The 26,722-nt window shown below is 39.9% G+C and overlaps 1 protein-coding gene across 1 annotated transcript; it reads left to right on the forward strand.

Moving 5' to 3' along the window:
- The first annotated feature begins 9,409 nt into the window (after nt 1-9,409).
- Nucleotides 9,410-26,248, forward strand: LOC105915401 (apolipoprotein L6). Its single transcript, XM_036136643.1, has 11 exons — nt 9,410-9,459; nt 10,081-10,103; nt 13,137-13,226; nt 14,443-14,541; nt 14,688-14,774; nt 23,872-23,958; nt 24,049-24,082; nt 24,169-24,220; nt 24,695-24,824; nt 24,988-25,176; nt 25,576-26,248. Exons 3-11 carry the CDS (start codon nt 13,218-13,220, stop codon nt 25,993-25,995), a joined length of 1,107 nt encoding a protein of 368 aa, XP_035992536.1. The 5' UTR covers nt 9,410-9,459; nt 10,081-10,103; nt 13,137-13,217; the 3' UTR covers nt 25,996-26,248.
- The last annotated feature ends 474 nt before the right edge of the window (nt 26,249-26,722 follow it).

A 26,722-nucleotide genomic window follows, 5' to 3' on the forward strand; every position in this document is an offset into this window, starting at 1 on the left:
TCAAGGGCTTCCAAAGAGTACATGGTACTCACATTACAAGTTGTTTTTAAAAAAAAATTAGTGTAAGATTGTGCCACTGCAATTAAAGCATGATTTGTTAAAAACTCAATTTCCAAGGCAAAATATTAACACATTTTATTATTAGACTTTATGTATTAATACTTATTTATATTATTTTCTTACATCTAACAAAACAGCCACTTGGAGATTAAATAAGTGCTACAAATCATCTGGACATATGTAGTTCTTCATCTTAAATGGGATAACATCGCCATACTGGTCCGAAACGCTTTCAAGGATTTGGGAGATGACCTAAAGAAATGGACTGTTTTACCTGCATTTATGTCTGTGTCTCCAATTTAACTGCGATGGACAAGAAAGTATAGGTAAAAATGTTATTTTAATTTATTTGGCATTATCGATGCTTTTCAACCCTGACAGCACATGCATACATCCATCCATTTTCTTACTCGCTTTATCCCTCATGGGATCACAAGGGGTGCTGGTGCCATCACCAGCATTTCCCTGACAGCACATTCTCTGCATAATGTTTTTTTTTTCAGTCATTTCTTGACTGTCTGTTAAGGAGACAGTCAAGAAATGGAAAGAAGGGGATGCCATTCACTAATAACAAGCAATTAAAGTATGTAAATACATTACTTGATATTTCTGAAAGCTAAAACTCATATCTGATCTGCCTCCATCAGTGCTGTCGATCCTTTTCTGAGTTAGATATATCTTCTCTGGTGGTTGGTTGTAGCTCATGCATAAGTGGGGTAAGGATTTTCCTCCTCCCTAGGCTTAATTCTACAAGAATAAAGAGTGCACTGATTGCGGGAGTTATCCAGATTCCTTTTGGGTGGCTGTTACACATGAAGCTACAGGTCAAGGTTCATCTGATTAAAGTTGTATCTTCACACGGTGCAACAGGTAAGCATGTCTGAACATGGGCTTCCCAGGGACATAGGTGTATAATTATCATAATAGACACAATTGAAGATATTCAGCTAAACTGCAAACCAGTTGCTCACAAAACATTTAAATGCCTAAAGATACAGTAGAAAATTAGGTCTTCAATTTCAGAAGCTCCCATTTATTTACCCACATGAACACTGAAAAAAGAAATACTGATTGTTTGTTTCAGTCTTCTCAACACAGTTCATAGGCTACTGGCTCACTTGATGTTTAGCTGCTATACTATCTGTCTGTTAAACCTGCAAAGATGTGGATAATTGCCTTTTCTCATGCTACCCTTCTGAAAAAGTGAGGTTTGGGATGCCATGGGAAATAACACAGGAATAAAAAGGTTATAGATCAGGTGGGTGTTCCACAGAAGATCAGCTTATATTCGTGATTTAACTTTAAAGGATTGCAAGAAGCTATGCTTACGTGTACATTCAAGGCACAATAATATTTTAGAGAGGTGCTTTTGTTTCGATCACACCCTTTCAGTTCACCCTTTCAGAGTTTTCTTTGTAAAGCACATTTCAGCAACGCACAATTCAAAATGCTTTTAATGATTAAAATAAAACAGAAGTATATTGCAGTGGCATAACAAAGGAAAGTTGTAGTACAGACGAGAAATAATGATGTTTCAGTTAAGTTTAAATAGAGCAATCAAAGGCAACTCAAAAATAAATGGGGTTTTAACCTTGACATTTTTGCAGGTTTCTGTTAAATAAAAAAGAAACAATAAAATAAGTGGGATAACTGAAATAGGTGAAGTCTCTTATTGTACAGGATTATTGCACAGGTTGTTGCACAGGGTATTAAATTGTTAATGCACAGTAGTTATTTCACAGTTATTGCAGTGTTATTACACCAGGTGATAGTGCAGTGGCATTGTAAAGTCGGATGGCTCACTCCAAAGGACCTCAGCCTCCTCAGGAGGTGGAGGCGGCTCTGGCCCTTCCTACATAAACATTTATGAAAATGTTTATGTTTTAGTTTTAAAGAATTGCATTACTTTTAACAAAGAGTTAAACAACTCTTCTTACTTATTTTGTAAAATTGGTCACCATCTTAATATCAATATACGCACACATATTTATGAGGCTCATGTCTGACCCATAACCATGGGCCACCTGGACCAAAGATGGCAGGATCACATTTTTGTACCAGTCCTACCCTGACAAATATAGTTTGCTTGTATTTCCGGTTTCTCTATGAGTTTAGAGAATGTGGTAAAAAAAAAAAAAATAGGATTACATTTTTAATATTGTCTGTGTAACACATTTGGAGTCCACATCTGATTGGGTGATCAGAACCTAGTGGAAACTCCTCACCCAGGAGCTACTGGCTTCAGTGAAGAGCTCGGTAGAGACCTGAATAAAAGAGATAGAGGGACACAGAAAAAACGATGAGAAGTAATTAGCAAAATTACCTACCCTGCATGCTGTCAGATTCCACAGTCCTGTTAATTAACTTAATAGCAGAGACACATCTAAAAGCTGCAAGACGCTGGCTCTGACTCATTCCTCAGAAACGGCCTCCTCCCTGTAAGCTAACCAGACCTCACAGCATGAAATAAATTAATCAAACAACAAAAACAGTATGAGTGCAAATCAGTGCATGCAATAATTTATTTCACATGCTTAACCAAATGTTGTTTTTTTGCAGTAATGGTGTTCAATTATTTTTGATCAATCAAAATGGAACAAAAGGAAAGTGCAAAAGGAAAGAAAAGACAACCTTTTATCTGTTTGTAGATGTGAACACTTAGGAGAATGTTTGTGTCAGATGTTGTTTCGGCTGCTCACTTAGCTAAAGCAAAACCAATGCTCATATGTTGTACCCACATGGACATGTTAATGTATGCGCATTACAGAAGCATGCCAGTAAACATTTGGTGCAAGTCAGCCGGTGCTGTCTGTGTCTCCACAACTCAATGTAGAGTAACAACTAACGAAACAGGCTTGCTTTAAGACTAGCTGCTAGATTTGCACACTGACTGCTGGACTTTCCAGAAATTATACTGAGGAACTGCGAGACAAATTTGTTTGGGATTCCTGGAGGGAATTTCTTGTCTAAAGCAAAAAAAATAATTGGAAAATCTCCAATATTTTCTCAAGAATGTTGTATGGGAACATCAGAACGTGTTTTAATGAAAAAAGAGACAAACTCAGATCTCTTGCGTGACAGATTGTATACCTTCAACAATGTTCACTTGCACCATATGGATGATTCTCTATGAATTTATTTTTTTATTTTTCAATGTTTTCTTCTTGGACAGAAGTTCAACTATTATTTTTAAATCTAACCCTGTTTGTGAGCATTAGGCTGTACACACAGGTGGCGCTAAGGGGAAGACATATTGATTTTCTTTGGTGTTTGTGTTTTCAGTATTTCCTTTTTATTTATGTTAATCTAGGTCATGCTATATTAGTTCATGCTTTTGTGTTCTGTTTCTTAGTTTACTCTTGCATTCTGTTCTTTGTACATTAAGTATTATTTCTGTTACATCTTTTTCCTTTGGTTGGTAGTTCCTTTGTGAATCAGCTCAGCTGTATTTGTAAGTCTCTGTGTCGCCGCTGCCTGTTATCATGCTTTGCTGGATTCTTCAGTTGTTCCATTGCTGCCGTTCTACTGCCATACTGCCATGTTCTCCGCTACTGCCCTCTGTGAGTTTGCTTTTTGTAATCATTAAACCCTTACATTTATCATGTAGCTCCTGAGTTCTTGTCTGTGTTTTGGTCCAGGTCCTAAACAACAAATCATGACCGCTGTATGTAGAGTCCAGTGATATTTTATAAAGGCGTTTTGTTTTTTGTTTTATCAGGCCCAACCCCTTCACCTTTTTACAGTCTTAAGTGCTTGTGCCAAAAATGTATTAAAAGAATACCAGTTGAACACGTTACAAACGCCTCTGACTTTCCATCTTGTAAGATTCTCTGATAAGAGAACATTAAGTTGACTAGTCGAACCAGCAGAGTGAACACAGAGCAACGAGATAACACAAGGCGCAAGATGTCCCAGATAAGGAAAAAGATTATAAAGAGTTTATTTTTAATATTGGAGATCTGGCAGTGCATAATATTACATCATCAAAATTAAACACACAAAATATATTCTGCATAATGTTCAAATTGAATTTGCTGTGGATAAAGAGAATCAACAGACCTTTGCATTTAACTTCTGGTTTTAACACAGTGAATCCCATTGAGGACTTATCCTGCAAACTCATTTATATGAACATAAGCTTTGCTTTTGGAATGGTGCTTTTTTTTTTAGTGTTACTGTTGGGATATTAAAATCTAACTAATCAAGTTAGTGAGCAAGTCTTTTCTACACTGAGACCTGAGCAACTTATACACTCTCACACTGTAGCATTTTAAATGTCTAAACCAATGCCTGTCCTTTTTTATTACTGCAGGTGTTAAATATTACTTTTATCATGCTAATTGCATATTTTAACGACTCACAGCATTAAGCATTTACAAACTATGCTCAGTTATTGGAAACTATAGCTCAGTCAAACCGAAACCATCCATTAGATTTACTTTCGCAATCAGCTGCTTTTCATAGTGAACAGTTGCAGCATTTTCCCTGTAATAACCTAAAATACAATATTGCTAAAAAATGATTTGTTATTACAACGATATTTTCTTACTGGAATCAACTGTGCTTAAACCGAAACTGCAGAAAACCTAGTCGACAGAGCTTAACTGCAAAATCCTTTTGGACAAGGTTTACAACCCTTTTTTATTGATTACAGGTATTAAAGAGATAGGTTGGCAAATTTCAAATGGGGTTCTGATGGGATAGTGTGAACAGTAAGCATCTGCTCTCAGCAACACTGAAATTAGTTTTCCAGTTTAAGGGCTCATGATCAGCGGGTCAAAACAAAAGCTGGCCTGTGTCGTGTTTTAAAAAAAGAATTCCAGTCTGAAAAATGTACATAGGTCTTCCTCCTGCCTGCGAGTTGCGAGGATTTTTCTATTGCTTTTGAATTCAGCAATGAATGGGCAATGCTGCATTTCAATTCTGTTTTAATTTACTTCAAATACAGAAATACAAAAACATTTTACTGTTGTTCAGACAAAAGCAATTATCGCACCTTACAGCAAAACAGAATGCATTGAAATTATCCTAAGGAGGAATTATCTGATGGAGGTGGAAGTCCCTGCCAAAATCAATAAGATACCATTCACTTACATTTTTTGTTATGAGATGGTTACACACTTGTCTGATTAACATTTCTTGTTCCATTTTACACTGCACATTTCCTTGTTGAAACAAGATTTTCTGCATATTTTGTGTGTAAACATAAGTTACTAAGTTAAAAGTGTCTGATAGCTGTATTGGTTAAAGATAAAATAAACATTGCACGTAACAACTACAACATTTTTCATCTAAAAATAAGTTTTTCTTTTTTTGCCATGTCCTGTCTGGCAATGTAGCACTAAGAATTGCTGTCTTAGTGCCAAAAAGAGCCCAACAGATTTACTTTCAAGTGGAGTATTACAGCTTTCACTATAGTGCTCCACTTGATATGTATACAAAAAAGTTTATTGGATATTATTTTGGGATTATTTCAAACTCAATGGGGCAAAAAAGTCATCTTAAAGTGTTAAACTGTATGGTTGAAAGAAAATAGTCAGAAAGAAATTCTAAAGTTGTGTATTAAAAATATGAAGAATCTGAACTCACAGTTGTTTACATTATGGGGTAATGGAAACATAATGGAAAGGGAAAACATGAAAAGTACTTTGTTCCTTATCACGTTGTAAAAGGCAATGACTCACAACACCGTCCATTGCCAACGAGACCTCCCAAAAAACATATGAAAATAAAACGGTAATACGGGTAAGTATTTACAACTTATTATGCATTTTTCCTCACTAGATCCTAGATAGATGAATTAAATGGTTTGTCGTGTCTGTATGTGTTTGGTTTTTTTTATTAGGGTCATAATGCGTCACTAGGCCCATCAAATAAGGCGCTGGGGTTCTTGATAAATTTTGCCAGATGTTTTTAGGAGTCTACCAAGATAAACATTGAAGAACAGTATAAAATTTTTAAACCATAAACTTTCTTGAAGGTTACCCACCATAAAACCTCATGTAACTCTTAGGCTACGTTCACACTGCAGCCTGAAGTGACTCTATTCCGATTTTTTGGCCCATATCCGACCTGTATCCACCAGTGCTAGGTGGGTTATTTACAAATAAGGCAATAATCAGCTGTGACATAACATGATGACATGTGTGACATATTGTCATTTGTCCTTAAGTGATGGGACGCTTGCCTCACCGTCAACTCCTGCCTCAACCTCAGAGGAAAGTTCTACATGAACTGATGATACAAGCTTTAACAGCAGTGCACCTTCCACATCCACTGGTTTTGTCAAACATAATTTAATACCCATGATTATCCTCCTGCCTTCCGGTCTGAAGATGAGGATGAAATGTAAACCAGCTTTAAGCTTTAAGCACTTTTGAGCAGTTCTGATTTTTATTTTGAAAGATGCAAATCTGCGTTTTGCTTAAATACTACGCAGTTCCAGTTAAGTTTGCCTTATTTGTTAATCCATGAGTTTCAGAAATGCAATATTTTTTTACATGCATTGTCCTGTTTTTTGTATTCTAAAACATTGTTAAATGTTGTTAAAGTCGATAAAAATTGCACTACAAGAGCTTTACTATTTTTTTATATAAGAGAGTAAAAACATGTAACATTGTTAAAAAGTTTATTTTGCCGGTATTCAACAAAAATGTGTGAACCTGTGTGTTAGTAAGCAGTAAACCACCACAAATAAAAATGTGGTCATTATGTAAGTGACCTTACAGACACCATACTAAGTGCCCTGCCAGGCCATAGTAACTAAACCTTAGGTAACTCTTACTGTTTAATAAAATACATGATTAATACAAAAACTAATTGCATATTTCCATAACAGTGTACATGCATGTTTGTGTGTCTGTGTTCCCCTGGGATGGAAGTGAGACCTTTCAAGGGAGTGCCTCACCTCTCCACCAGTGCCTGCTGGAAATGGGCAGCAAGTGAGTGGTTATAGATGGTAAGTGGTTATAGATTATTTTTTATTCTGAAATTGCCCGTTTCAAGTATAAACATTTTAAATGTAGGTCACCTGAAGTTAGAAGTCCGAGACTAAAAGTCAGAGATTTGTCACCAGCTAGGGCCTTCAAATCCAATATGGCTGCAGCATGTTTAAAACACAGCTGCAGTGATAAACTATTTAGTTGTACTTTCTAAAGTTTCCACCTCATTGAATCTTTCACACAGCTCATCATTACTGCACAATCTCTTTAAGTGAGTATGTTCTGTAGCATTTGACAGTTTTCTGCAATTGTGCAGCTTTGTGTTATACAATTGAGGGGAAAAAAATCTCTAAATGTTTATATGCAAATCAGACACCAGTAGACTATATGACTTCCTTTCCTCTTTCAGATAATATAAGTGGGGGCTCGTCCGGGAGCTTATGTTAAGCGCCCCGTTGGCTGGAATAACGGGGTAACATAAAATCAAAGAGTCTAGTTGGTAAAAATAGTTTTTTTTTTTTACATACATATATTTTTAACAAAAAGAGACAATGTCCTACACGTTAAACTAGATGAAAACAAAAAAGGGACTTAACCATCTTATGATAAAGAAAACAGCCTCTCAGCAAAACAAACCCAACTAGAAAACACAAACAGGGGGAAGCACTAAACTCAACATTTTGAGGGTTATGAAACAATACCCTAGCCTAGCCAAAACTAATATCTAAGTTGAGTCTTTCAAGTTTAACAAGTTGAAAAAAAGCAATCAAAAGGCAGATGTAATGATCAGAAGCAGGGGACCCAGAATTCAGCCAGAGCAGCAGAGGTTTCTTTAAAACGAAGGATTTTAATAACAGAAATCAAAAACAGAGACAAAATCCAAAAAAAACCTGTTGTAACAAAAATGGCAGAAAAACAGACAGTCCAGTTGTGCAGGCAGGGCAGGGCAGGAACAGACGGAACAGGATGGCTCAGGTAACTGGAGACAAAGGGGGTCAAAAATCCAAAAGCAAATCAAAAACAGACTCTTGCAGAAGGAGACTCACCCATAACTCAACAAGACGACCTGGCACTGATGTCTGGTCTCAACTGTTAATATGGAGGAGGAAGCAGGTGGAACCGGTCAGAGATGATTGCAACAGGGGTGGAGTAAGGCAGGTGTGCAGAGTGGGTAATTAGACCAGACATCAGTGCAGAAGATCAAAACAAGAAATAAACCAGAAACCAAAGCTAAAAAGCTGACAGGACAAGTGGACAGAAACTACACCAAACTTACTGAGAAACAAAATCACTGTAAAGTAAAAACCTAAAACAGAAAATAAAGCTAAGACTAAGACAGATGACAAAACAAGATAAACTAAACAGTAAATAAAAATCCAGACAGGACACAAACTCAAAGCAAGCAGAGAACCTAAAGCAGGAGAGGAAAATGACTCAAAAATAAAACCGGAACAGAAATCAGAATATTACAGCAGAATTTAGAGCATTCACAAGGTTCCCAAACCAATAGTAATGAGCAAACAGTGTTGACAGTTCAAATGCAGGTCCATTTAATGTGGCTTTCAGAGTCTTTTGAAGGGTTGAGGGAGGTCTTGATTGGTCCATGGCTTCTAGAAATGGTTCACACAAGAGCTCAGTATGTTGGTGGGTCCAGTGTCCATAACAGCCAACCCCAGGCACGTGCTGCTACAGTCATTTTTGCATGATTAAAGTAAAGCCCAGTCTGCACTACTGGGTGAAAATCGACAGCCGTAACATCAAGAAAGACTGAAATACCCGACCTGTCAGTCAGCTTTCTCTGAAAAGTTCCAGTTACAAAGAAAGCAGTGTAGTTAGAACCTGAAGCTCAACTACACACATGGTTACTCCTAGTTTCCCTCTGTAACACTGGGGCCGGTCCAAAAATAACACTAGACGTTATGGGGTAGAATCTCTCATGAAACAAAGTTGAGGGGATATCGTCTAGGTACAGAACTAAATAATGTGATTTTAATGAATAATTAACAGTTAATCTAGACAAACTATCATTAAGCGGTACTGTTGGGAGTATGAAAACCTGACTGGTTATTGTTAAGAAGGCATTTAACCATAGAAACAGCTGTTTTTAGTTAACATGAATGGGAGATTTGGGATGGGCCTGTAATCTTTCAATTGGAACTTCATCAGTGGTATGATAATTGCTGTTTTTAAGGCCTGGTGGAAACTGCAGACAAAAGGGATGAGTTTATTGTTTCAAACAAATCAGACGTTGGGACAGGCACACCTCTTTTTTAAACATAGCTATGAGTAAAATACTACAACTGCAGAAGGAGGAGCTTTATTGTTGTTTCTTTTAAGCTTTTGTAGCTGAAAGTGAAATTGAACATACCTATATTTCAAAAGTAACAGGGATACCAGTTATGTCTCATTCAGTTTAAGCTCAGAAGAGCAAGTGATTGCAGGCATCATCGTGGCACAGGTAAGAAAAAAAATTGTTTTGGATTCTGCAGCTGTAAGGGAGAATAAAAGTCACAACATATTTAACATAATGCAGCAGAGGTTTTCTTTTTGTAGTGAATACATACATTTATAATCATACACACTTGAAATTGATTTTGACTGTGTCAGTTTGAAACTATTTAAACAATTTTTTAATAAAAAGGGAAACTAAAAAGCAGATTATTTTCATTTACATATCTCATAAACCATTCATCTCAAAAATCCTATTTTGCTTTAAAACTATAATCTTAGAGAGTTATTGCACAAATCAGTATTTTGTTAAAATGTCTCATGAATACACCGAATGTCTGATCAGAATTCCTACATTTCATTGAAAGAGAAAGAAGTTTCACACAATATAATAAAAAATGTTATGCTGAAAATAAATGTGTTCTATACCAAAATGTTCAAAACAATACCTATTATAGCCTGACTTACGATCAAGAATGTTTTTGATGTCACTTTATCAACTTTACACATTGCATGGACATCTAAGAGTTGTTTAATTAAATGTATTGCATGAAGTATGATTAGATAATAATACATATAAACTAAGTTCTTAAAATAATTACGAACAACCTTCTGCTTTTAAAATCCACAGCTTTTCACTTTGAACCACTGCAGGTATGTCTGATTTGTTTCTGTAAAGAAAAATCATAATAAATATTCATATTGAAATAATTTCTGTTTATTTATGCTCTCAAATAACTTTCTTTGTGAGATATTAAACTTTTAAAGTAAAAGTGAAAGAAAGAAATCTGGATGCACCAGATTAAACGTTAAATTGTGTATAACAAGTCATACAAGATTTTTCTTTTAATTGTTCATTGGTAAGCTTGAGTATGTTTTGTGAGAATACATTGTCACTGAATCTTTTTTTGCTGATCAGGTTTTAGATTTGTGTGTGCGTGAATGGTTGTTTGTCCTGTTTGTTACTGTGTTGCCCTGTGATAGACTGGCGACCTGTTCAGGGTGTACCCCGCCTCTCGCCTATTGATAGCTGGAGATAGGCACCAGCACCTCTCGCGACCCCAATGGGGAGAAGCGTGTTATATAATAGTGCTATAATAGTATGGCAGAATGATTTGAAAACTGGATAGATTTGCTAAACTGGTTTAAAGCTTCCCTGTTGGTAACGTTTGACATTTGGCAGCTATAAATTTAAACAAAGACTACATGTAGGGTTCCACAAGGCACAAGGTAGTATTAAGACATGTCCAACCTTGTAAATGATGACACTCGGCTTTATATTTCTGTGTCACTACTTGACTGCAGTTAAATATAGTTGGTAAGTGTGTCCATAAAATGTAAGATTGAATGGGTCAGAATTTTCTCATACATAAAGCATAAAAGACAAACATTATTCTGCTTCACAACTACATTTAAGAGACTATCACTCAACTGAAATGTGTAGGATCAAAAACCACCTGTATTCACACCTACAATTTACCAAATCCAGACACAGCCTGTTGCAGAATCAGACTACCACCAGCAGCAAACAAGCTTAAATCAGAAGCAACCGCACTTTCACTCAGCTCTTTCTGATAATGTTTTGACACCTATCCCTGTGCTGTTCTCTCCACCCGTGCTAAGTCCTTCCTCTCCTCGACTGGGCAGCTCCCATACCATACCATTATGCTGAGACATAAAACACTCTCTATGGTAGCTCTATAGAAGTTCTTTAGCAGCTTACTGGAATGTACAGTCCTTTTCAGTTTCCTAAGGAAGAAGACCCGCTGTTGGGCCTTCTTCACCAGGTGTGAGGTGTTCACACTCCAGGAGAGGTTGGAGGAGATGTGAATGTCCAGGAACCTAATGCTGTCCACATGCTCCACTACCTCCTCCTGTATGCAGAGAGGAGCGTGTTCAGTCCTCCTGGACCTCCTGTAATCTATTATTACACCTTAAAGCTCTGGATGTTGTGGGGCTGTGTTGGTTAATGGGACTTTGCAACATTGTGTGGACATTGGGGGCAGTTCCCCTTAATTGGCAGACTGGGGTGGTGGTCCCCCTATTTAAAAAGGGGGACCCGAGGGTGTGTTCCAACTACAGAGGAATTACACTCTTAAGCCTCCCTGGTAAGGTCTATTCAGGGGTTCTGGAAAGTAGGGTCTGTTGGATAGTCGAATATCGGATTCAGGAAGAGCAGTGTGGTTTTCGTCTTGGCCATGGAACACAGGATCAGCTCTACACCCTCAGCAGGATCCTGGAGGATGCCCAACCAGTCTACATGTGCTTTGTGGATCTGGAGAAGGCATTCGACCGTGTTGTTCGTGGGTCCTGTGGGGGATACTCCGGGAGTATTGAGTACCGGGCCCTCTAAGAAGGGCTGTCAGTTCTCTATGTGACCGGTGTCAGAGCCTGGTCAACGTTCCTACCCTCATCTATGGTCATGAGCTTTGGGTCATGTGTGTAGTGTGTTTGGGCTTTCCCTTAGAAATAGGGCAGGGCTGAGGACACAACCCTGTGGCATTCCTGTGTTGAGGATCAGCGGAGCAGATGTGCCTTTCCCTATCCTCACCATCTGGGGTCTGTTGTTTAGGGAAGTCACTGATCCAGGAGGGGAGAATTGTGGATAATCTCATGTTGTGGAGCTTCAGAGCCAGCATGTCTGGTAGCACGGTGCTGAATGCTGAGCTGAAGTCCATGCAGAGCATCCAAACATAAGTGTTGGAATCCTGCAATTGAGTCAGAGTTGAGTGAACTGCTAATGAGACAGTACCCTCCGTGGAGCGATTCTCCCTGTAGGCAAACTGCAGGCTGTTCAGGCCAGCATGGATGCCATCCTTGATGTACTTTAGGAGGATGCTCTCGAAGCATTTCATGATGACGTGGGTTGGTGCAGCAGGATGATAATCATTGAGGCAAGTGATGATTGGTTTCTTGGGAACAGGCAAAATAACGGATGATTTCAGACAGGCAGGAACCATTGAGAGCTGCATGGAGAGGTTGAAGATGTCCACAAAGACCCCTGCTAGCTGGTCAGCACACAATTTCAGCGTCCGACCTGGCACCATGCCTGGACCTGCAGACTGGTTGGTGTTGACCTTTTTCAAGTCAGAGGTCACTTGGTGGAGTTGCAGGACGAGAGACTGATGGTGCCCCTCTGGCTGGGGAAGATGTTCCGGCTCCCTGCTGCTTGGAGAGTCAAAGCGTGCAAAGAAGCTTTTTACGGGTCGTAACCAGCCGCTGGTTCCTACGCTTGTAGTTCATGATGTTTCTGATGCCTCTCCACATGTCGAGTAGATTGTTGCTGCTGAAGTGGTCCTCGATGCTCTGCTTGAGTCTCTTGTAATTTCTTCAACTTTATCTCAGTATTTAAGCTAATTGCTTGTCATCATGCTTGGCTGGATTCTCCGGTTGTTCAATTCATTCCATTCTACTTCCATGTTTTCTGCTACCCCTTCTACCTGCCTGTGCTCCGTGTCCTGTGTAAGTTCGCTTTTGAAGTCATTAAATCCTTACATTTATATTGCTGCTCCTGAGTTCCTGTCTTTGTTTTAGTCCAACTCCTAACCGACAAATCATGACCAGTGTTTGCAGCATCCAATGATATTTCACAATACCGTTTTTACAGTCTTAACTGCTTGTACTGAAAATTTATGAAATGAATACCACTTGAGCATGTTAAACTCATCTGACTTTCCATCTTGTAAGATTCTCTTACAAGTAAACACTGAGTTGACCAGTCTGACCAGCAGAGCGAAAACAGAGCAACAGTATAATACAAGCTGCAAAATGTCCCAGGTAAGGAAAAAGATTATAAAGAATTTATTTTTTTTTTATGTTAAATATTATGCATCTGCCAGTGCATGATCTTGCATCATCATTACACAAATAAAATATATTCTGCACAATGTTCAAATTTAATTTGCTTTAGTAAAAAGAATCAACAGAATTTCTGACCTAAATTTTACATGCAATGCTGGTTTTATTAAGGAATTTAATTACATTAAATAAAGAGTTGCTTCATATTGGATTTTTCCTGCTGATATGTTAAAATGTAATAAAACAATAATTGAGCAGCTCTTCTTTGCACTGTGACATGAGCAACTTTTAAACACTCACACTGTAGCATTTTAATTTTTATTACCGCAATAAGTTGTTAAATATCACTTTTGATTATGCTAATTGCATAATTAGAAAAATATAACATTAAGCATTTAATAAATCTGATTAGTTATCGAAACCTGCAGGAAGTCCTTCATATCAACCAACTGCTTTCATTAAACAATTATTGCATTTTCTGTGTAAAACCTAAAATAGAATATAGTTAAAAAATAACGGTTTGTTATCATGACAAAATTTTCTTATTTGAGTCAACAAGGCATTATACCAAAAAGCCTAAAACCTGGTTAAACAAGCTTCACTGCAACATCCTTTTGAAAAAAATGCTTTTGTGTGTAAACATTATTTATTAAGTTAAAACTGTCTGATACAAATATCTTTATGACTTAAATATATAAAACGTGTATGTAACCACTACATCATTTTTTGCTTAAATACTCTGGTTTTGGCTCTGCTCTGTCAAACCACCAGATAAAAAAAACAAATATCTCTTCAGTGTGAATACGCTTGAAGTTATCAACACTGAAGAACTCTGAACAATCCTTTAAAATTTATCCTTTGCAGGCTGGATGGACATTTGGATTACAATTTTTTGTCAAGATCAGATCCCTGACTAGATCTGAGCTTTACATCATGTTTTGCTATTAAAAAATGCCATAGATTTTGTAGATATTTTTTGTAAGACTTAATTTCCAAGCAGTGCTAAAATAGCTTATATAAGCGGAGGGTTCTGAAATAGTAATTGACACTCTTTTTGTTTTAAATCATCATAGCATCAAAATAAGTTTAGCATCCTACATAATTCCTTCTGAAAAGTCCTGAATTTTGCTGAAATAAGTTTACAGAATGCAACCATCAAGTGCATAAATAAATGTCTTTCATCTCATTTTAACAGCAAAATCGTCCTGTTCCTGCTCCAAGGAAAAAGTTTAATCTTCCATCACATTCTATGGATGATGAGCTGCTTAGCTCTAGCTCCACTCCACAGTCTGAGGTTTGGAATGTAATGAAATATTATATTTAAATATGGATTCTGTAAGTGAAAATTATATGCAAAAAGGTTTAGATGGTTCCAATTGGTTTGATTAACGTTTTGTTCATGGATGTGGACTATGGTAATTGCTTTTCTTTTAAACTCAGAGATATTCAAGGGATTCTTCTGCACCACGTGTTTTACCAAGGAGTTTGTCGACACAAAATGACACCGTCTACGACAAACAGCAGAAGGTACTATTTTTTCAGTTAAACCTTTATCTTTTTTACAATATGACAGTGATTTTCTTGTCAAGGTTAGTCTCTACAGGATTTTGAAGAAATACTCTTATTTGTTTACACCCAATATATGTCAGCACCAAATCAAATGTGTAGTTACAGGAGTGTGTAGATCTGCAAACATTTTGGGTAATAGGCCTACATGGTTCTAAAATACAGAGCTTAAAATATTAGATTTTAGTGTCAGGTTCTACATATAAAATTAAAATTGTCCAATATAATGACTTAATCAGTATTAAGTTCTAAATCAGATTAGAAGTCTGAGAAGTAAGTGAGGACCTGGTCAATGACGCCAAACAACAAACAGATAATTGCCAAAAGACAGATCAATAATTCTGGTTTAAAGACGATTGCTACTTCTCCTCCCCACTGAGTACTTTTAAGAATGTGGAAATTTAGACAGGAGTTGACTCTTTCAAACATTATTAGCATAATAATCCTGCTCAGTGTTGGGCAAGCTACTTATCCAGTGTAGTGAGCTAAGCTATCAGTTACTCAACAATAAATTAAGCTTCACTACACAAAAGCTACCACCTATAGAAATATAGCAAGCTAAGTTACACAAATGTGTTAAAAGTAGCTTAACTACATCAGAAGCTACTTAACGTTGTACCAACCTAATGTCAGATCAATTCAAAATGAGTCTGATACACTGGTTAAAACATTTATTAATGATCAGCCAATGACCTAACACAGTGTAGACATTGCTTTATGAGCAGCATAATAAAATACAAACTGAAGTAATTACTGCTAGAAATAAAAAAAAAGGGTTATTGGCCTAGTACGTGCGGTGGCGTTAATAACGTTTGGTGGCGTTTTTTGCATATTATATTATCAGGAGGTTGTCTTTCATGTGCTCAGCCACTAGATTTAAAGGTGTTTTACCCAATAAGAACACTGCAGCACCAGACACAACCAGGAGGTCCCTGATCGTTGGGGAAAGGCAGAAAGAAGATGCACCATAAGCTTTTTCATATTTCTTTTGTCATTTTAAACATGAAACTACCAAAGCACAAGCCAAGTAGTAGAACTAAATGTTGAAAAGAAATTAAAAGCTAAAAAAAATAAACCAGGTCACTTAATAAAGCTGCATTTTCTGTATGCTTTGTATTTATATTCACATGATAATATTTTTAGAATTAATAATAACATTTCTGTTAAAGATTTTATTTATCTTCTGAACCAAGGGCATAAGAAGGGAGAACAAGCAGAGTGTCCGTCCATCCGTTGTCTTCCGCTTATCCGGGGTCGGGTCGCGGGGGTAGCAGCTTCAGTAGGGAGGCCCAGACGTCCCTCTCCCCAGCCACTTGGGCCAGCTCCTCAGGAGGAATCCCAAGGTGTTCCCATGCCAGCAGAGAGACATAGTCCCTCCAGCGTGTCCTGGGTCTTCCCCTGGGCCTCCTCCCGGTGGGACGTGCCCGGAACACCTCTCCAGGGAGGCGTCCAGGAGGCATCCTGACCAGATGCCCGAGCCACCTCAACTGGCTCCTCTCGACGTGGAGGAGCAGCGGCTCTACTCTGAGTCCTCCCCGGATGACTGAGCTCCTCACCCTATCTCTAAGGGAGAGCCCAGACACACTACGGAGAAAACTCATTTCAGCCGCTTGTATCCGGGATCTCGTTCTTTCGGTCACGACCCAAAGCTCGTGACCATAGATGAGGGTAGGAACGTAGATCGACCGGTAAATCGAGAGCTTTGCCTTTTGGCTCAGCTCTCTCTTCACCACAACGGATCGGTACAGCGCCCGCTTCACAGCAGATGCTGCACCAATCCGCCTGTCGATCTCCCGCTCCATCCTCCCCTCATTCGTGAACAAGACCCCAAGATACTTGAACTCCTCCACTAGGGGCAGCACATCCTCCCCAACCCGGAGAAGGCACTCTACCCTTTTCCGGTTCAAGACCATGGTCTCGGATTTGGAGGCACTGATTTTCATCCCGGCCGCTTCGCACTCGGCTGCGAACCGCTCCAGTGAGAGCTGTAGATCACGCCCTGATGAAGCCAATAGGACCACGTCATCCGCGAATAGCAGAGACGCAATCCTAAGGCCACCAAAGCGGATCCCCTCAACACCTTGGCTGCGCCTAGAAATTCTGTCCATAAAAGTTATGAACAGAATCGGTGACAAAGGGCAGCCTTGGCGGAGTCCAACTCTCACCGGAAACGAGTCCGACTTACTGCCGGCAATGCGGACCAGACTCTGACACCGGTCATACAGAGACCTGACAGCCCTTATTAAAGGGTCCGGTACTCCATACTCCCGGAGTACCCCCCGCAGGATCCCCCGGGGGACACAGTCGAATGCCTTCTCCAGATCCACAAAGCACATGTAGACTGGTTGGGCAAACTCCCATGCCCCCTCAAGAATCCTGCTGAGGGTGTAGAGCTGGTCCAGTGTTCCACGGCCAGGACGAAAACCACACTGCTCTTCCTGAATCCGAGATTCGACTATCCGACGGACCCTCCTTTCCAGAACCCCTGAATAGACCTTACCAGGGAGGCTTAAGAGTGTGATTCCTCTGTAGTTGGAACACACCCTCCGGTCCCCCTTTTTAAATAGGGGGACCACCACCCCAGTCTGCCAATCCAGGGGAACTGCCCCCGATGTCCACGCAATGTTGCAGAGCCGCGTTAACCAACACAGCCCCACAACATCCAGAGCCTTAAGGTACTCAGGGCGAATCTCATCCACCCCCGGAGCCTTGCCACCGAGGAGCTTTTTAACAACCTCGGCAACCTCAGCACCAGAGATGGGAGAACCCGACCCAGAGTCCTCAGGCTCTGCTTCCTCAATGGAAGACGTGTTGGTGGGATTAAGGAGGTCTTCGAAGTATTCCGCCCACCGACTCACGACGTCCCGAGTCGAGGTCAGCAGCACACCACCCCCACTGTAAACAGTGTTGGTACTGCACTGCTTCCCCCTCCTGAGACGGCGGATGGTGGACCAGAATCGCTTCGAAGCCGTACGGAAGTCTTTCTCCATGGCCTCTCCGAACTCTTCCCACGCCCGAGTTTTTGCCTCGGCGACCAGCCGAGCCGCCTGCCGCTTCGACTGCCGGTACACATCAGCTGCTTCCGGAGTCCCACAGGCCAAAAAAGCCCGATAGGACTCCTTCTTCAGCTTGACGGCTTCCCTCACCGCTGGTGTCCACCAGCGGGTTCGAGGGTTGCCGCCACGACATGCACCGACAACCTTGCGGCCACAGCTCCGACTAGCCGCCTCAGCAATAGAGGCGTGGAACATGGTCCATTCAGACTCAATGTCCCCCGCCTCCCTCGGGACGTGTTTAAAGTTCTCCCGGAGGTGGGAGTTAAAGCTCCGCCTCACAGGGGACTCCGCCAGACGTTCCCAGCAAACCCTCACAGTGCGTTTGGGCCTGCCCGGTCGGACCGGCTTCCTCCCCCGCCATCGGAGCCAACTCACCACCAGGTAGTGGTCGGTGGAGAGCTCCGCCCCTCTCTTCACCCGAGTGTCCAAGACATGCGGCCGCAGGTCAGATGAAACGACAACAAAGTCGATCATTGAACTGCGACCTAGGGTGTCCTGGTGCCAAGAGCACATATGGACACCCTTATGCTTGAACATGGTGTTTGTGATGGACAATCCATGACGAGCACAGAAGTCCAACAACAAAACACCACTCGAGTTCAGATCAGGTGGGCCATTCCTCCCAACCACGCCCCTCCAGGTCCCACTGTCATTGCCCACGTGAGCGTTGAAGTCCCCCAGCAAAACGAGGGAGTCCCCAGGAGGGGCACTCTCCAGTACCCCTTCCAAGGACTCCAAAAAGGGTGGGTAATCTGAACTGCTGTTTGGCGCATAAGCGCAAACAACAGTCAGAACCCGTCCCCCCACACGAATGTGGAGGGAGGCCACCCTCTCGTTCACCGGGGAAAACCCCAACGTGCAGGCACCGAGATGGGGGGCAACAAGTATGACAATACCAGCTCGGCGCCTCTCTCCATGGGCAACTCCAGAGTGGAAGAATGTCCAGCCCCTCTCAAGGAGACTGGTTCCGGAGCCAGAGCGGTGCGTCGAGGTGAGTCCGACTATCTCTAGTCAGAACCTCTCAACCTCGCGCACAAGCTCAGGCTCCTTCCCCACCAGAGAGGTGACATTCCACGTCCCAAGAGCCAGCTTCTGCAGCCGAGGATCGGAACGCCAAGGTCCCCGCCCTCCACTGCTACCCGTTACACATTGCACCCGACCCCTTTGGCCCCTCCGACAGGTGGTGAGCCCATCGGAAGGGACAAGCAGAGTGAGTTTTGTGTAATATCAGACTTTATTATTGAACTAAGCAGGATTTAGAAAGGAAGGTGCATCTTCTTTCTGCCTTTCCCCAACGATCAGGGACCTCCTGGTTGTGTCTGGTGCTGCAGTGTTCTTATTGGGTAAAACACCTTTGAATATAGTGGCTGAACACATAAAGGACAACCTCCTGATAATATAATATGCAAAAAACGCCACCAAACGTTATTAACGCCACTACACGTATTTTACGCGAGCGCGCCGTTTTTTACGTCACCGCACGTTCTGGCCACTGAGCTATATAATACACTGGAGTGCTAATCACCGTCTGTTTGAACGAGTCGCTTTGAAGCCACCAGCCGCCATATTGGTACTCCCTATTTCCCCCCAGTAACTAGGGAATATGTGCGCTACAGCATCGAATAACGAGGATTTTCTCAAGTTCAGGGGGGGCTTAAGACTTTTAAAATGTCAAATGCCATATAGTTTTATGTTATGTTCTAAAAATACCAAGTACTGAGAAAGTCATGTGCTGGAATATTTTGCATTTTATTCATTTAAATATATATGTTTAACATTTATAAATATATAAATAACAATATACAAAAACATATATTTACATATGTGTATACATATATATACATATATACATATACACATACTTGTATATACATATATATATAGATATATATATATTTAATATGAATAACATGTAAAATATTTCAGCACCTAATTTCCAAGTAGTTGATAGTGTTAGTACATCCACCGACTGTAGAATTACCTGTGAAACGTTTTCACACAGCCAGAAAACTGCTTGTTGTTGCAACCAAATCCTATGGGATTCTGTGAGAGTAGGGAGTAGCAAGATGGCGGCCGGTGACTTCAGTTTTTCGGCTAAATCAGCACTCCAGTGTATAATATAGCTCAGTGGTCGGAACTGCATGTTATTGTACGGACGATAATTTGCCTAATCGGCTTGCCATAAGTTCCACTGCCGTATGCATGCGCATGTTTCGATAGATACAGACAGGAGAGGCAAAGTAGAAGCTCGCGCATGAACATGTCCAACCAACAACTCTGATTGATTGTTCACTCTGAATGTTGTTTCAAAATAGCAAACCTGGTTTCATTTCTTAGTTATGTCCTGGATTTTGTAGCGTTTGTGGACGCTATAAAACAAAAAATAATAATCCAGTATTCCCAAATCAAGCCATTCCACATTGCTTTTGTAAAATTTTATTTAAATGTCATCATCAAAATTTAGCCGTCTCCATTTTGGTTTTGGTTAAAATTCTGTTTATTGATATAGTGACTGGTTCCGGTTTCTGTTTATAACACAGAGATTTTTAAGGGATTCTACTCCACCACATGTTCTACCAAGGACATGGTCAAGACAAAGTTCTGCACTATATGAAGCTATTCATTCATTCAAAATTTTATTTGTAAAGTGCCAATTCATGATACATGTCATCTCAAGGCACTTTACAAAGTCAAATTCAATCAAATCCTACAGATTGGTCAACAGGTTTCCTATCTAAGGAAACCCGGTAGATTGCATCAAGTCTTGACAAGCAGCATTCACTCCTCGTGAAAGAGTGTAGAGCCACAGGGACAGTTGTCTGCATTGTCAATAATCATGTAAAGCACTTTGCATTGTCTCTGTACTGAAATGTGCTATAAAAATAAATTTGCCTTGCCTTGCCTTGTCCATGGCTTTGCAGCAATCTCTCATACTGAGCATGCATGAAGTGACAGTGGACAGGAAAACTCCCCTTTAACAGGGAGGACAACCTCCAGCAGAACCAGGATCAGTGTAAACGGTCATCTGCCTCGACCGACTGGGGGTTAGAGAAGACAGAGCAGAGACACAAAAAAGAGACAAAAATGTCCAGAAGCACATTTTGATCCAGGAGTTCTTTCTACATTATATGGTAATAGCATATGATCTGTCTCCCTTGAATGATTTCATAGCTAACAGAACACCAGACCACGTGTACCTACCATAAGAAGATAAAATGACAGAGACCAAAAAGTTAAAATAACAACAAGTAATGCATATTGGAGAACAGTAGGAGAACTCAGAGTGAGAAAAATAGACTCTGGTGTCCTCCAGTAACCTAAGCCTATAGCAGCATAACTAAAAAGATAGCTTAGGGTAACCTAAGCCACTCTAACTATAAGCTTTGTCAAAAAGGAAAGTTTTAAGCTTAGTCTTAAAAGTAGACAGGGTGTCTGCCTCACGGACCAAAACCGGGAGTTGGTTCCACAGGAGAGGAGCCTGATAGCTAAAGGATCTGCCTCCCATTCTACTTTTAGAGACTCTAGGAACCACCAGTTGGCCTGCAGAATGCAGCATTTTGGATCGGTTGAAGGTTTCAAATGGCATTTTGGGGACTTCCTGATAGTAAAGAATTACAATAGTCCAACTTTGAAGTAACAAATGCATGGACTAGTTTTTCAGCATCACCCCTGGACAGAATATTTCTAATTTTGGCAATATTCCCAGAAGTGAAAAAAGGAAACCCAGGAGAGCTGCTTAATAAGGGATTTAAATGACATGTCTTGATCAAAAATAACACCAAGATTGTTAACTTTATTACCAGAGACCAATTTAATGCCATCCAGATTAAGTCATTGATTAAGAAGTTTATTTTTTGAGGACTCTGGTCAAAAGATTACAACTTCTGTCTGAGAATTTAAAAGCAGGAAATTTAAAGTCATCCAGGTTTTGATGTCATCAAGACATGCCTGTAGTCAAAGTAATTGGTTGGATTTGTCAGGATTTATAGATAAATATAGCTGACTGTCATCAGCATAACATTGGAAATTAATATTGTGCTGTCTAATAATTTTTCGAATTGGAAGCATATATATAGTAAAAAGGATTGGCCCAAGGCCTGAACCCTATGGTACTCCACAAGTGACCCTAGAATTTGAGGAGGATTTATTATTTACATGAACAAACTGGAGTCTGTCAGACAGATAACACTTAAACCAGCCTAATGCTGGTCCTAATGATTTTCTCTTAAACGTTTAATAGTATGTTCAAGTCTTTTTAGGAGAATATGTTCAAGCCTTTTAGGAGAATATTGTGATCAGCTGTATCAAATGCAGCACTGAGCTCTAACAGGACAGGTACAGACACAAGTTCATTATCTGAGGCCATCAGAATATCATCAGTGACCTTCAGCAGAGCTATTTCAGTGCTATTATGAGCTCTGCAGTCTGACTGAAACTCTTCAAATAGGTGATTAGTTTGTAAGTGTTCACATACTTGATTGGCAACTTTAATTTCCCAATTTTAAATAGGAAAAGAAGATTATATATGTTCAGCCACACACGGAGCCACATTTTAAGAGCTTTTATTGAAGATGATGAGTTGTGGAGGATGAGAACCAGAGAGTCTTTACCGGGATGGAGCAGGTGGATGGTGAAAGAGATGTAGGTCTGTGGTTGCTGCGCTGTGGGGCCAGGAAGCCTCCAGAGCAGGTGGGAGAGCACTGGGGCTGGAGAAGCAGCAGAACCAGCAGCACAGCAGAGAGAGTACTTGCAGGCATGCAGGCAGACGTAGAGGAAGGGAACTCTGTCAGACAAACGTGGGAAAGCTCTGACTGGCAGACGTGAAAAAGCTCTAACTGGCACACGTGGGAAGCTCTGATTGGCAGACGAGGTTTGGGTGAAGACGAACCGACGGTGAAGAGCAGACTGAAGTGAGCTTATGTAGGAGATTGGACATGTGGAATGAGGCTGGGCTTGATTATTGCAGCAGGTGGAACTGATTAGGCATGGAGTGGAGCAGGGCTGCATGGGAGATGGAAGGTGCTAGAAAAGTCCAGGGTGAAGCAGGAAAAAACGGAACCCTGACATGATATAGGTCTGTAATTTATTAAGTCATCTTGATCAAGTGAGGGTTTCTTAAGTAAAGGTTTAATAACAGGTTCTTTAAAAGCCTGTGGTACATATCCATTTACTAAGGATAGATTAATCATGTCTAAAATAGTGCCACTGATCAGAGAGAATATCTCTTTAAACAACTTGGTTGGGATTGGGTCTAAGATACAGGTAGAAGGTTTAGATGAAGCTAAAATTTTAGATAGTTCAGAAAGCTCTACTGCTTCTAAACAGTTCAGACACTGATCAGGTTCTAAAGATGCCTTCAACGCTGCCTCACTTACTGAGGATGAGGTAATCATGTTTGGGTGGATGCCAATGATTTTATTGTTAATGGAATCTATTTTATTTATGAAGAAGCCAATAAAGTCATTGCTGCTGAGAGCTGAGGGAATGGATGGATCAACAAAGCTATGACTCTGGGTAGATTTGGCAGCTGCACTAAAGAGAAACCTAGAATTATTTTTATTCTCCTCTATTAATGATGAAAAGTATGCTGCTCTAACTCTGCGAAGAGTCTTTTTGAACATTAGACTGTTTTTCCAGATTAGGTAAGATTCCTCTAGATGTGTAGAGTTCCATTTTCTCTCCAATTTCCTAACATTGTGCTTCAAAGAATGCAGCTCTAAATTAAACTAGGGAGCCAGTTTCCTGTGAATAATCACCTTCTTTTTCAAGGGGGCAACATTGTCTAATGCAAAATGCAACGAGGAAGTGGCACCATCAACAAAGTCGTCAATTTGTGAAGGGGAAGAAACAGCATTGCTGCCATTTGCTGGGCATTTCTGTGATACTGAGGAAATTAAGAGGGACATAATCTTTAAAGTTTGACACAGCATTATCTGATAAAGATCTACTATAGAAAGAATAGACTAATCATTAAAAGTTGACTTTTACTTTTTTCTTTAAAGATGGGTATGGAGAGAATTAAATTCCGACCTCCACCCCCACCAGCTAAGCCACCAAAAAAACAGCTTACAAAGGAAGCTGACAGCCTGGTAATTACTAAAAACTGTTATTGCACAATATTAATTTTAGATGCAACAGAAACAGTCGAGTGATGGTATACACTATTTTTTTCCTACAAGGATGAAACATCTTCATCTGATGAGGAAATGAAACGTGAGTAGGACGCCTCCATTACATTTATACTGCAATGTTTTTACATAGATTCTCTTGATTGCTAATTTGGACGTTTGTTGACACAGCTTGGAGAGAAATAACTAAAGAACTCCAACTTAGAGGATCCTCAGAGATAATGCAAGTATATTATTTAATTATTTTTATTGAACACCGACAGACTGATGATGGAAGCTGTACCATCATCTTGGTTTAGTTTGGGATATTTAGAAGGGATGACCTGTGGAGTTGTTATCTGCTGTCAATATTTTACCCACAGCAGACATTGACTAACCAAAGGCCACAGAAGGGTGGTAAGAAGTGTTTTCACATAAAATTAAGTTTACTGCCCCCTCAAACATTCAATAAAAAACATTTTACCATCCTGTAGTGTATTTATCCCATTTTTTACTGTTTTGCCACACTTAAATGTTTCAGAAATCATTGTTCAAAAACTGCAGTTTTTTTGTATACCCTTGCACTATGTCAATTAGTGACTTCATAAACAGTTCCTCGTTGCATTAAATACTCTTTATTTAAGTCTTAGATTGAAGTGAACATTTTCCTGGCAATAAATGGACATCTCTGATTTAAGTATCCTTTTAAAAATCTTAGAGCCATCAATACTAAAGCTGTAAAGCTCTACAAAGCCATTCAGATGTACATCCGGTTGATATCTGAACATGGTGGGGATCTCAAGTCTCTAATCCATGAGCTGAACAGCATTTCTGACAACTTGAACAAGGTAAAGTGATTTTTTTATGATGTCAGAAAAGATTGAAAATCTGTTTTTTTGTAAAAAAATAAATAAAAAAAAATCAACATTTATATAACATTTTTTTTAGTTAAAATATGGGATTGTGTTTGAGCTGACTAAACATTTAAAACTTTATCTGGATTCCTTTAAGTTTTCAAAGAACACAAAGATTGCTGGGATAACTGGAGGTGCGTCGTCAGCAGCAGGAGGGGTAGCAGCAGCTGCTGGGGTTATTCTGGCTCCTTTTACAGGAGGAGCTTCTTTGGCCCTTACGGTTGTTGGTGCCGGTGTAGCTGCAGCCGGCGGTGTCACTGGTGCATCAGCAGCCATTGCACACAAGGTAACCTACAAAATAAACCTGACAATGACAAGACTTTATGATTTGTGTGCATTAAAACATGTTTCTCCTCTGTCTCACATCTTTCTTAAGTATAACAAAAATATTTGTTTTTGCAGTGATTTTTTTTCTTGCGCTACTTAATTTGTTAAAATTAGCCATCGTTTACATCTGACAAATATGCAACAACAGAAAAAATTATTCATAGCTTTCTCATTCCACTTTTGATAACGAGACCAGAGATGACCAGCGACAGTATCGTTATATAATATTTTTTGCCCAGACATGCGTTTTTTTTTATATCATTACCTCAAAGGAAAGATATAAACAGATAAATCCTACAACCAGCCATCTTTACTTTAAACCTTTTGTATGACATTGTCTAAAATCTATTTTTTCCAGGCGAACCTTAATCAAGACACGAAGAGACTTGACAAAACATTAAATGACTTTAGTGTCCGATATGATGAGATTCTAACCTGCCTGAGATACATCAATGAAGGCATGGACCAGCTGAAGCAATACGGTGTGGCTTTTCTCAACAAAACCTTGATGGATTCAAAGGCGGCAGCCTGTGCCGTGAAGCTGGCTACCGGAGAAGCAAGTGCCATGGCCTCAGAGAAGAGCAGCACTGCTTCTGGAATGCTGAAAGGCTTCGCAGTTGGTATGGATTTCTACTTCACACAAGACAAAGACGGGCAGAAGCTGAAGAAAGGTCTCGAGTCGAAGCTCGCCAAAAAGGTCCGCAAACTGGCGGATGACCTTGATGAGGGATTGAAAGAGCTCATGAATATAAATGATGTGTTCAGTAAGCATGTTTAATAACATTCTTTTCCTACTGTATGTGCCTGGGGTTTAAGTAAAGGCTGAGGTTTAGCATTGGGGTATGTATATTTACACAACTTTAAAATGTTTAATCAGGGCAGATATAGTAGTATACACAGTAGGTACTGTGCCTTTAGTTTACTTAATTTGATTTATTTTGTTGTCTCGGCCTGTTGTTTTTATGAATTTTCTTTTGAATAAAGTATGGAAGATAAGAGTCAAGTTAACATGAGTTCTGTTAAATCTCTGTGTTGGAACGATGCCTGTTATTGTGACCATGATTCCAGACTTGACCCTTCACCCACAAAAATGCTTTTACTCTAGTACCTAAAATATGTTCTTAATGAATACTTTGGGCTATCTAAAAATTTTTTACACTGATGAGATCCCCAAAATCAAAGCATAAATTTTTTTGTCAACCTGAAGGATTGTAGTCAAAAAAAGTGTTGTCTAAATGCCTGTGACTAGGTTTCAAAGTACTGCATCTAATGAGAAAGCAGCTCTGGGCATTGGATAGTTTGAGCTACAAAGATCAAAGCATGACTAGTAAACAGACATGCTCGCTGGGCCGGCACACTTTTGGGCCGATACATTTTTTTATGTTAAACGATCAGCCCAGAAATATCTAATTTGATTTTTTTTATTTAGACCTGCCCAGTTCACTCCACATGCTGACTCGCCCCAGACGCGCACTCTGACAGGAAAACTGCTGTGCATGTCCCAA

This window comes from Fundulus heteroclitus, chromosome 5, assembly GCF_011125445.2.
Source record: "Fundulus heteroclitus isolate FHET01 chromosome 5, MU-UCD_Fhet_4.1, whole genome shotgun sequence".
NCBI classification, from domain to species: Eukaryota; Metazoa; Chordata; class Actinopteri; order Cyprinodontiformes; family Fundulidae; genus Fundulus; species Fundulus heteroclitus.

What these genes read in the sequence shown, in the direction of transcription:
- LOC105915401 (XM_036136643.1), top strand. An exon ending in GCTCCACTCCACAGTCTGAG is followed by an intron (nt 14,542 to 14,687) that starts GTTTGGAATGTA and finishes TTTTAAACTCAG; the next exon opens with AGATATTCAAGGGATTCTTC. An exon ending in AGAGGATCCTCAGAGATAAT is followed by an intron (nt 24,221 to 24,694) that starts GCAAGTATATTA and finishes TAAAAATCTTAG; the next exon opens with AGCCATCAATACTAAAGCTG.